This window comes from Lagopus muta, chromosome 14, assembly GCF_023343835.1.
Source record: "Lagopus muta isolate bLagMut1 chromosome 14, bLagMut1 primary, whole genome shotgun sequence".
Classification (NCBI taxonomy): Eukaryota; Metazoa; Chordata; class Aves; order Galliformes; family Phasianidae; genus Lagopus; species Lagopus muta.
The window spans coordinates 188,535-201,456 of NC_064446.1; the positions used below are offsets into that span (position 1 = coordinate 188,535).

The 12,922-nt window shown below is 37.8% G+C and overlaps 1 protein-coding gene across 14 annotated transcripts in view; it reads right to left on the reverse strand.

The window, feature by feature from the left end:
- Nucleotides 1-12,922, reverse strand: part of ANKHD1 (ankyrin repeat and KH domain containing 1) — a 104,561-nt gene that overhangs the window by 27,863 nt on the left and 63,776 nt on the right. For 12 of the 14 annotated variants that reach the window (XM_048960122.1, XM_048960123.1, XM_048960127.1 and 9 more), the window contains one exon: nucleotides 7,131-7,874. The exons of the other annotated variants lie outside the window; for them this stretch is intronic. In XM_048960122.1, coding sequence (XP_048816079.1) covers nucleotides 7,131-7,874 — 744 coding nt within the window. The remainder of the gene's footprint in view (nucleotides 1-7,130; nucleotides 7,875-12,922) is intronic. 14 annotated transcript variants of the gene reach the window in all.

Genomic DNA, 12,922 nt, shown 5'->3' on the forward strand with positions numbered 1-12,922 from the left:
AAAGCTGAAAACCATGTGCTCCCCAGGATTTATTTCTGATTGGTCACAGCCTTTGAAAGATTTCATTCTGAAGGTACATCTCAGCTCAGGGACAAGCGTATTTTGGTAGTGCAACTTAATACTTAAATTTAAAAAATAATTAAGAAGTTGAGAAACAGTTTTTACATTATTCATTTTAAAGGTAAGAGCTGAAAAGCCTTAACAGATCAAGCAGAGATGACCCCTGCAATACGTATGCACGGGGATAAGGCCTTAGTCTGCCCTTGTTAAACCAGCGAAAGGAGAACTCAAACCAAAGGCTCTCATCTGAGTTGGGGGTCACTTGCCAGGAAGTCTAACACAACAACTACTGATGCACTTTACAAAAAGTCCTGCAAAACAGCTGTATTTAACAAGTAACTTTTACTGCTGGAATGCCAGTTCCTACCCTGTACAGTCTCTTTAGATTGAATATTTTGTTAGTTTTAATTATTCCTAAGCATGTAATGCATTGCAGTATTCCTGAAGCAAACAACCAATGGAGAACATTAACTTCAGGTAAGAAATAATTAGCACAGTCTTTTGCTTTCGTCCAAATACTTCAAGTGGCAAGGGGAGATGAAGGGTTAACTCAAATCTATGTATTGGCTACAAACCTTTCAGCGTGGCTGTGATTAAATAGTTCAGCCTTCACAATGCTATTAACAACACACACACTGGCAATTATTCATACATACATTGCAGATGGAAAGATCTCGGAGAAATCTTCAACATGACTAACACCACTAATGAAGCCTACTCATATTTGACTGTATGTGACAAAGGAAATACAGATAGGAGCAAGTTTTAGGTGAGTCAGTTTAGCTGGGGAGAGAGCAATAGCACATGGATGGGTGAATGAATGAACAGGGGCTGGGACATACAGACTTTGAGGTGACAGTTTCCCACTGTATTTTTTAGAAGTCACTAAAGTGCTCTCCTTGGTCTACAGTTGTAAACAAGCATTAGCATTGGGCCAGCACATTTCAACAACAGAGTATTCTTATCTGAATGCCAAAGTGACTTGCTTCACCCTACAGCCTTCATGAAGAAATCAGGTTTGTGTTTTAGGTTTCAAAGTTTCCACACTTCATCTGCTTAGTATGGATTACCACTTAAAGCAGCAGATGAGGAAAAAAATTCATGTAATATCATTATTTTTCCCCTCCCCCCTCAACACACTGATGTGCATTCAGATATTACTCAGATTTCTGAAGACTATTCCTTCCAAAATACAAAACACCGTATCACCCATAAACGACTAATTTCACTTTAAGTCAAGAAAGACATTAAATCAATGCTTTCAAGTCCTGTAGCTTTGGACGTGCATGGCTAATAATACAGAGCAGGTGTGTGCAGAGACCATGCTGGTGCTGCCTGAAGATTCCTTAATGGAATCCATTCACTGCTGCTGACAGATTCAAAGAGTTCTCTACTTTTCATGGCCATAACTGAAAGTGTCAAAGTATTTCTTGCATACTTTCAATTCTCACCACGTGCTTGATATAGGTGTGTGCTTTAACTTCACTTTACATAGCAACAGTAAGAGCAAATGTGAGAGAACAGACCAAAGGCAAGAGAAACACAAACTGTCTCTATATATCACCTTTTTAAAAAATACAATCTCAGAAGAGTCCTACAGCAGCCAGCAGTTAACCCAAAATTGCAGGATTTCTTTTTCCCTAGGTTAATTTGCACTTCCTTAGAATGTCCGACAAGCTTGAGGATATCTTAATGGAAGCGTCAGTGGGGTCTGTGTTCTGCAGTCAGACACAGCTGAGCACTTCTGCCTCCCGTTTCATGCAGATGATTTAGTTCAATGAACAAGCAGGATTACAGGATATACAGATTTTAAACTGGAAGTATTATGCTGGAAACTTCATTGCAAGTTATCTTTGCAAACCTCTGTGTGAAATGAGAGTTAACTGAGTCTGGGAAGATGCCCATTCCAGAGCCTGTCCCTCAAGAACACCCCCTTCAATCACCACACTGCAGTTACCAGCCTTCCAAAACCCATTCATCCCAGCAGAGGATGTCATTCTATTTGTGAACGCAGTCTTTTGCCAGAGATGAAGCAATACCTGTCCCTTGCCCTGGCTGGCACCAGGCCCATCAGGCTTCACATAATCAGCCAGGCAGGGTCTGCCTGAAAGGCAAGAGGGAAACTGCAGAGAACATGCCAATGGCTAACTTTTAGCAAGTTCTATTTACAACCAATAGCTAAAGCATGGTCTTCCCGAGTAGCAGCAACACCATGCCTGGCCCAGGTAACAGCAGTTACTCTGGTCTCAGAAACCAGCATCACTGTCCCGACAGCCACACAGTGCACAGCACAGGAGCTCGAGGTACGAATGGATGGCAGTGCTTATGGAAAGACCATTGGGAGAATACAAAACAAGTGACCAACAACAAGATCACTTTCAGTGACTCCAAGTGACACTGCAGGGTTTTTAGTGGACCAGAAAAAATGTGCTGCTTTCATCTTTAAGACAAAAGCTTTTCAAAATGCTGTTTATTTCCAACAGAACAGATATTTCTTCTTTCCACAAGAAAAGATGCCAATTAACAAGATAAGAGGCACTGATTAAAAAAATAAGTTAAAATCACTTTTCGCAATGTGTAACTCACATCTTGATAAAACATTTTGTGATGTATGTCGTGGATTTTTCTGTAGACACTTTTAAAAAGTTTATGTTATACCAGGTCTAAACTTTAAGTGACAAATGGCAAAATCCAATCTCCTCATATTTTAAGATGGGTTTGCAGTTTTCCAAAGAGACTTTCTTTGCATCATGGTGAAGCCTAAGAAATCTCCAAAGACACAGATGGTTATTTCCCAAAGTTATGAAAAAATTATCAGAAGAAGCAGAAGTAAAACAAACAGAACTTAGTATTCTATCTCAGTAAAACTCCTTAGACATTGACAGAACCTTAAGCAAACAGCTTCTGGATGCAACCAGAGCTGCAGTGTACCCAGAATTTGTAGAACTATTATGCATGTTCGTGAACACTGGATTTGTATTTCAGTCCTGCTTTCCTCAGACACTGGTTTTCAGGACAAAGAAAACAATGTGTTTTCATGAGAGAACAGTCTTTCTGCTTTCCGTCTTCCCTAGGAGCTTTTAAATAACATGTTACTGTACACAGGCTTTTGCATAGGGGTAACCATGTCATATTCTAAGAGTCTCTTTTACTCCAGCTAACCCTAGTAACTAGTTATACTCCAGACACCAATCCTTAAAAAAGTAACACACAGATCACACCTTTAAAACAGCTCCCTTAAAATATTCCAGTTCTATATAACCAACCACAACCAGAATTTCAGATCCAGATACAATTTAAGCGTCTTATAACATCTGGAATTTCTGAACCCCAACACCCTGAGGAGAAGCAGCCAGAAGCACACAAAAATGCTAACCCCTGGCAAAAATCAGCAGAGCAAAACAGGATAAAAACATTTTAACTAAACACAAAACCTAGCAACATGAAAGAAAGTACCTCACCTTGAATGTCCTTAAAAAAAAAAAAAAAAAGAAAAAAAAAAGGAAAGTACCAATACATATACAGCAATCTAAAATTTACTGAGGTAAACGTGCAATATGAACAGCAATGAAGCTGCAATAATGCAAGGTGAGATGCACAAGAACGCAAACTTGTACTGAATAATGAAAATTGAAGTGAAAATTGTGCTCTTATACTGGAAGATGTGATCCAAGTTTATTGCTTTCCCACCCTAAACTGTACCGTGTCAATTTATTTTTTTTTGTAAATCAGATTTAAATTTTGACTGCATGTCACACCTTCAAAGACCAAATTAGGCATTCATTGTAAAGTTTTCCTTTATGACATCTAAATAAATTCCATTATAGCAAAAAAGAGTTGCTTCATTTTAAGGTAATTCAGTTACTGCCGCACAGCTCAGGCGCAGGCTGAGCAGCTTTGTGAAAGAAGGGACTCAGGTTACCTACCAGTGATTCTGACTGCCACTGAGATTTTCAACACTTTGTACCACCTCATCTCCTACCAGTTTTTCAATTAGCTGACATGATGCAGGAGACAAGATACTCCGTTTGTGTATGCCGTCACAAGAAAGCTATGTGGCAAAATAAAGATTTAGGAGAAATGTAAGGCATCCCCTAGAACCAGTCTGATCTGAGGCTTGGAAAAAACTGCTTTTTTTCCATTGCCACTGGTAAGAGTAACAATCACAGTTACTTCAGTGCATTGGGTAAAAGCTGATATAACATCTCTGTTCCTCTAAAGCTGACTTAATACAAAGCGGATACTCAATAGGAATAAAATTATTATCTCTTCTAAATCAAGGGTCACTCACCACCATTAATGTAGATCATAGAATCCTTAGAGTTGGAAGGAACCTCTGAAGGCTGAATAGTCCAACTCCCCTGCAATGCACAGGGATATCCACAGCTTCATCAGGTTGCCCAGGGCCTGAACCAGCCATGGACGGGGTATCCGTGACATACATCATGGGGCAACCTGTGCCAGTGCCTCACCACCATCACTGTAAAAGACTTTTTCCTTATATCTAACCTAATCTCCCCTCTCTGAGCTTGAAGCCATTTCCCCTTGTTTTATCACCACAGACCCTGCTAAAGTCTCTGTCCCCATCCTTCCTGCACCTCCCTTTTAGATAATGAATTCACAGGGTCACCTCATAGCGTTCTCTTCTCCAGGCTGCACAGCCCCAGTAGACCCACCAGCAATACTGCAACCAAGGGAGATATTTCACAGGCAAACCAAATTCTGAGTCAGAGAGAAAAGAGGAGTCTTCCCGTGCACCAAACACTGAGCCCCTTTCACAATAATTTTAACCAGTGTCTATACTTTGGTTTTAAAAAAGTCAGGCTTTCTGTTTTTTACTGCTCATTATTTCCTTACCAAGTTAATCACTAAGATAAATTTGTGGGAAAAGATCAGGTCTCTTTCAAACAAAGAACTTAGAAGATTTGTTAGATTTACAGTTTGTTTTTAAATAGGCATAAATTTAAGTTTAGGGAGATGATGATTTAACCTACACCCAGGATTTAAATTGAACAGAATTATCTAAAAATCTCTCTCAATGTTTTTGCAGGATTTTTTGTTTCTTTGGTTTTTTGTTTTTTTGTTCTTGTTTTTTTGTTTGTTTTTGTTTTTGCTTTTTTTTAATGAAACAAATTTCTGAATTTTGGAACAAAGTAAAGCAATAGCAGTAATTTTTGCAAATGGATCTGGAATTGGGATAGCTAATGTTTCCTTGAATTGCATTTCTATAAAAAATAAAGTGAAAAAATAAAAATTTTGAATAATTTTAGGAGTGTGTGCTATTTGCACCTAGTTCGGAAACAAGATTAGGTTTATCCTGCAAAAACAGCAAGCAAATCAGAAACCCAAAAGGAAGCAGCATGTTTCCTCTGAAAGGTCTTACAAGTCAAGATGTTTTTTCTTAATGAAAAAATGTTTGAATAGAAAACATTTCTTTCTGCCTGAGATTTCCCCCCCTCTACAAATAGCATACAGTTGAAGTTTATCTCTTTTCATATGTTATTGGTGAATGAAAAGACAACGTGAATTTTTTCAAAGAGTAGACTGGCAAAATCCTCGACAAGTCCATTACCAGCCTAAAACAAAATTGGAAGAGTTGATTACAGCAATTTTTCATTTTGGGTACACTGGCTATTTAGTACATAACACACAGCTGCTAAACTCTAATAGGTATATACTGCATGGTCTTCTGCTAGATACCTTCAACTCTTCGAAACAGTAACTACTTCATAGATTGAGTCGTTGCTGATTATTTGTTTGAAATCTTCCTTCCACACTGCAGTTCCAAATCCTGAGAAATATTATTTCAGAATGATCCAATTGCCTTTTTTTTTTTTTTTTTTAAGCAGCCTCACTACTCCCAGGAAAATCCTAGAACAGCAAGGAACTATACCAGATACTCTAAAAACAAAAAGATGTATTTGAACTAAAACCACATAGATGAAGGGAACTACATCACAACCGTTGGATCGACTGAGTTTCCAAGGAAGGCTGCAAAATGAGCCTCAACTCGCCTGATCTCAATTCTGGTTATCACCATTCTAAAAGCTCACAGGACTTGTTACCAGAAAAATCTTACCACACATTTCTAAAACCTTGAAACAAACTTCAGGAGACAGGGCAGTAACTATGAAGAGGGGAAAACAAGACAGGAAAATAAGGGCTGAGGGACAGACACAAGGTGAAAAGTAAAAAAAAAAAAAAAAAAAAAAAAAAAAAAAAAAAAAAAAAAGTAATTAAGAATAAAAACAAAGAAACAACCCACTACAGACTAAACAACACCGGCTATGCCCTGCACACCTCCAGCAGTAAACACAAATCCTATTCAAATACATGAAATGAAGTCAACAAAAATGGTATCTCTATTTCACAATGAATCTCACAACCTAATGTGTGGGAACTTCAATTCCTCTTCATACCATCACATACAAGTGGAAGAATGCTTTGGTTTTTCCTTTTTATCCAGATAACAGGACGCTTTTTTTTTTTTTTTTTTTGCTACGTTATAAGAAATAAGCAAATATTCCTGCATAACAACCACAGTTAAAAATGAATTCTGAAAACACAAGCCACTGCAGAATTAAATGATTGTGCATGGATTCCAGATTGCGTTTAAATTGTAGCAACACTTCCAGCAGAAAGAAGAGGAATACGTTTGTACATACCAGTGAAGGTATTTTTTTTAGAGATGGGCTAATATACTAAATATATCTACTGTGGTTATAAGCCTGCACGAAAAATTCTACAGAAGACAAAAAAAACATCACGTTTTTAAGTTTCCTAGTGGGCACTACTAATCACAATTAGGCTTTTTAAAGTAGCATGGAAAAAGATAATGCCAGAGGCTATAAGAGGTCTCCAGTACAGGAGAAGAGATTTTTTGTTTGTTTTGTTAAAAAGTCTTGTGTTAGAACTGGAAGTCACTATTAGGATTAATAGTACTAATCAGGAACTTTATGCATAAGCAAGTACTCCCAAACTGGAAAACCTCAAGGTATTTTTGGAGGGAAGGAGAAAAGGGAAACTAAGCACACAGGTTAATGCAAACATAGGTATATTTCTTAACCCACCTGCTATTAGGTCATCAAGAGTGTCGGTAAGCGTCTGTGCTGGAGTGGCAACCATTAATCCGTCTGGTTCTTGAACTAACAGTCCCTGCCCAGCAATTTGCTGCTGCTGTCCTACATTCTGCTGATTACCTATTGCTTTCTGAAGTTCAAGAGACTCTGTCCCATTATAACCTAAATTACCAGAAAAATTACAATGCGATGCTGGCAAAGGCTGGATAGGGACAAATTCTATTTGTTCAGCAGGTGGTGGAGAATGTTGTTGCTCATCATCTTTTGACAAGATTGTGTCAACCTGAGGTAACTCTGAAAAGTTATCCTCTGGCAGACCCTTATCAGCTTCCACTTCTGGGAAGACCCCGGTAAGTGGGCATTGCTGCTGTAGGGGAAGTGGTGTGTCTGTCTGACCTTTGGTCTCCAAATATTCTTTGGTAAACTGCTGTTGTGTTTTCATCTGCAACTGCCTTTCCACCTTCTGTAGCTCCTTCAATATTTTCTTCTTCTTCTGTACTTGTTCTTCTCTGTTCTTTTTAAGTTCTTCAATCTTATCTTTATTTAAAGGTTCACCTTGAATTAATTCCAATGACTTAAGTTGTGCTTTTTCAATAGCACTAATTCTCTGTCCAAGTTCATTCAGCTTGCCTTCAGTCTCTTCTACTATGCATTCCAAAGGCTGGTATGGGTGAAAAGGTGGCAGTAGGTCCTTATCTGCTACCTGCAGGGAACTTGACTTCTGCTTGGATGCACCTAAGCACATGAAAAATGTTTGAAAAAATGCCATGCTGAAGATACCCCAAACCTCCCCCTTTCACCCACCAAAAAAAAAAAAATTAAAAATGTTTAAAACTAACACCGCACATCCTTCAAACCACAGTAAGGTAAAACCCTATGCTCTACATTAAAACAGAAAGGACAAAGCAAAGCAAATAGCTGGAATTTTTAGTATGGATTCTAACATTCCCTTGAACACAGCTGCTTTAATCTTTAGGAATAAGGAACCTTTATGATATCTGACACACAACAGTCCATCTTGGAAGTAAAATCAGCAAGAGCGAGGCAGTTAAAAACAATCTGTTAAGTTCTCAATGTTGTTCTGAGGCGCAGAGCAAATTAAACTATTTTCTAGAAGCTAACTTCCAACAGCAGTTACAAGCAAAAGCACTCTACTTTTGAGAGAAAGTTAGCTCTACAGTAAAAGCAGTATTTTGAACTAGTTTACCAAAATGCTGTAGTGCTCCACCTTCACATTACAAACAAAATACAGCCAGTGCAAACTAAATATATGCAAATGCATTTTAAAGCTTTGGCACACCTTTTGGCATACCAAGCTCAACAGAAAATTGGCACCTTCCCTGCCTCCCTCTAGCCAGTAAGAAAGGAGCAATTCTCCTCACTATTAGGGCTCAAAAACCTCCAATACAACCACATACCATGCCAGAGCACAGCTTCTATCAATGCTCACAAGGCACTGCCTCCATGCTGCACAGGCTGCTGTCACGGAAATCTCACATAGCAGCAGCCAGATCTTGCAAACAAATCTTCAGTGCTTACATTTTAATTAATTTACATTCAGCTAAAGATAGTTTCATTACAGATCTGAAAGACTTAGCTTGACCAAGTAGTTTCTGCAGTAACACTCATTATCTATACCTAAAACATAATATATGCTGCTTTAAAAAGCAATCATCTTGAACATTTACAAAGCAGACTCACACATCTCAGCACGAAGGGTTGTACGAAACTACCTAAGAAAGAAGATACCAAAAAATTATACAGTAAAGTGGAAGTCTGGATCCAAGAACTAAGTTCCACAAGCTCTGGAAGGATTAAATTCCCTGAAACACCAATTTATTTTTCTCTGGATCTTCTTTCACCAAAAATTTAATATACTTTTTTACATTTCCATTTTACACTGCTCTGAAAAAAGAAGCCACATACACTGCACTTTTTTTCTCTAATTAATTGAATAAACAAACAAGTGTGAGGATTTTGTTATAAAGAGAAAGAAAAAGTAATAAAATAGAGTTGAACCAATTCTATGCTGAATACTTTCACCAAAGAGAATCTCTGAAGTGAAAGCAACACCTCACTCTATCTAACCTCAGCATACCAAAACCTAATACCAGAATACTAGGTACACTGAGACAGATCCCCTCACTGAACATTTTCTCCCATCTAGTTACTCTCCATCACTGCCATGTACTGAAAGATCAGTACTTCCAGCTAAACACACATTCCAAACTTTTCTGCTGCTTTGTCTCTGAATCCTAAATTCCAAGAGAATCTCTCTGGAGAGAATAAAGAAAGTTCAACAATAACTGACTTGGTGGACTAACTGGTGGATACTCAGCTGAAGACTATTGTAAGCTTTTGGCTCTTTGGCTCTGTAGCACTTGTAGCTTTTCACAGTTATCTTTTTGTTTTAAAAGCTGAGATTTAATTCAAAAAGATAAAATATAATTTGAGACCACCATCAGAAACATCTAACTCACTAAAATTATGTAAAATGTTTTTCTACATTTGTGTTAGATTATAATAAAAGAAGGAGTTAGTTGGTGCTTTGAAACTTAAGCTGTTCTACCACATGTTCTCTTAATTAGCAAAAACAATTTAGTAAGTGTGACTTAAGACGCAGCTGAGAAGGGAATGCTTCACACTGCTCTTCTTACAGTCGTCCTAAGATTACTCTATGTACCATCTTCATCAGAACACAAAGCATTCCCATGACTTCTGAGAGTTCTGGACAGCCTCCTTCACTCCACAGGAAGGAAAAGCTGCAGTTCAAAGAGCCCCCAGATTATGAAGTATCAATACTATCCCACTCAACTCATTCCCACCCGAGTAGAAAAACAAGCCTTGTTGTCATAGGAAAATCTTACCATTAAAAAAAATAAAAAATAAAAAAAAATATCAAGAGAAACCGAAGAGCCAAAGCCGGACTACATAAAGATTGGGCGTTTCCAGTCTGTGTTGAACAAGAGACACAGAGCTGGTCTCACGAGAAGCCAACTATCCTAACAATGTCGCAGATCTGGAACAGGAGCTGACAGTTCAGACAGCTTTTGAGAACAGAATTTAGAAAAAATCAGGACAGCCTACAGCATAGTGCTGGGCAGACTGCACACAGATATGGACACAATGCAAGTGGACATCTAGGCTCTTCAGTTCCAAAAAAGGTGCAGATATGTACTTTAATCAGCTTCCAATTAGTCGGTGGGGCTGCCTTATGGGTTCCAAATCACCATTTCTATACCAGAAAATGCTTGCCATCTATAATCTTGGGAATAAAGGAACAGCGTGAGGAATTGGAAAAAAGATTTGCTGAACTTGACATTCTCATCATAACAGCCTGTTCAAGCCAGAGCTGGAGAGGATGCTATTGGTAGCTTTGAAAGTGTAAGCACTGGAGAATACTAGAAGTATTGAAAGGCAGTGATTTCCTGGTTTTACTCAAATCTCTTCTACGTACTCTTCGCATCCTGAAAAACACTGTGCCCATTTTAGTATATACTTTTGAACAAGACACTATTTTATACCCTTGCTTTTGAAATACTTAAACACAGGTAGGAATTAAAAATCCAGTCAGGCCAGGCCATAATTACTTCAACTTACATATATAAAATAGATATATAAACATCTAATATAAAAATATATACAATATATAAATATATATGTATATTAGTGTAATATAAATCTGTAAAACCAACCTAATGCAAGACTAAACCCAGGAATACTAAGCAGCCCATCTGGTTTCCACATCAATTATTTTGACTTCTTCTGGAAGACCCCTTTGGTACAAAATGAATACAGTGAAAGCCCAGATGCAGCTGTACAACCACCACCAGATATCAGGCAATCAAATTTATGGGAAAGACAATCATTCATCTGACAGAAGATCCAAAGTGGTTATGGGCACATGCAACAGAGGAAGGAAACAGTCCCTCCCTAATAATCTACTAACACAACATCTCTCCATAGGGCTGATACCAGTGAACAAGCCAGATATTGTATCTCCTTCCTAGTGCTCAAGATTCTCTAGGAACTCTTCTAGTCCTGCCACCAAGTCTACATGATGGCTTACTTTTCCAAGAAAGTAACTGATTTGTCCTTTCACAGGTAATTAGCACAAGAAAAGTCCTATCTGTCCAGAATGAACCTACACAGAACCACTGACCTCTAATCAGTCTGTTATTAGCTGTGCCATCTAGACTTGCTACCCCCCTTGTCAGTTACAGTAATAGCACAGGCAGACACTTCTGTCTTCTGCAAGTTAAAGGACGTGTCCAGGACACAAGGCAGACATACAACTCTCTCACACAAGCAAAGCCTAGTTTCTACACTAAAAGCACTGCTGATAAACTGGTAAAGACAGACACACTGAAAAAGCATTTCTAAGCAAGCAACCAAAATTGAAGAAAACCAGTACTTGATCTTTAAACTGTTTCCAGAAAAACATGAAGAGCAAAAGTTTGTTTTTATAATCCACTATGCTCTTCAGGAAGTTTTTGTCAATGCAATCGCTAATTACTCCTGCATTTCACCTTAGTGGTTTTCATCTTGGCCACCACCAGCAATAGTTTCACTCCGCTTTACTTTTTACTACATGAAATTCTGGGGTTTGTTGACAGATCCCTCATTTCAAGAGTTGTAAATGAAAACAAGTAGATCAAAACACAACAGTTAAATTCCAAACGATTTTCCTGACATAATAAAAGTGACAAGAAAAAAAATTCAACTGTGATGCACATTCAAACACACTTTCTTCACTGAAGCCAATATCTAGTACACAAATCTGTATTGATCTTCCTGATAGTATAACCTAGAACTAAAAAAAAAAAAAAAAAAAAAAAAAAAAAAAAAAAAAAATTGTTGACTGTTATTCTTGCGCTTCAGCATGGAAAAAAAGGAGTGTTCAGGCCTTGTTTGTTTTTAAACTGAATTTCAGAATTAGACTTGTAGTCAGTTTCAACAGGAATAGAATGAGCTCAGTATTGAATCTGCAAGAATATTCTGCATTTAACTACAGGAATTCATACAATTCATAGGAAAAAAAAGCTCAGTTCCAAGACCACAGAGAAATAAGCAGCCAACCCACATGCACAAAATAAAATATTATGTAACTGAGAAAGGAAAGATTTGATTCTTCTACAAGAACAGGATGATTCAAGGAGTGCTGAGCATTCAAGCAAGTTTCTATTCCACTACATTCCTCTTGTAAATCATGTGGCATTTTTGCCTGTCATTCCTGCAGCTGTTTCTATAGGAAACTTTCGGGGATGAGGTGCAATGATTACATGGTTGAAACCAAACCATAATCTAATCAACTTCAACTCAACTTTTGGCTTTGTAAGTTTTGGTTATCTTCCAACCTTAGTCTTCTTGTCTTCTTCCAAAGGTGGTGATGGTTGGTTTGTTTGTTTGATTTGTAGGGTTTTTTTGTTGTTGTTTTTATGTTGTTTTTTTTTTGTTTGTTTGTTTATGGGCTTGATGAAATCTAAATTGAAAATTAATACAACGTAATTAAACTAGCAGGTGGTAGGCAGGCAACTGAAGCTTCCAAGGAACAGAATTTCACAAACATTTGTAAAAATATTTTTAATAAACATGTGATCATGGGGACATCTGCCTGATTTCTACCATCTGCCTGCACTGCTAACGTCATATGAAAGAGTATCAAGTACATAAGTCAACTAAAAACAGTCGTGAAGTTAGCAAGCAGTATTTCCTCCTTCTTTTACTTTCAGGAAGGCATTCTGCCTATACAGAATAATCCACCTCTATGGGCACACTGTTCT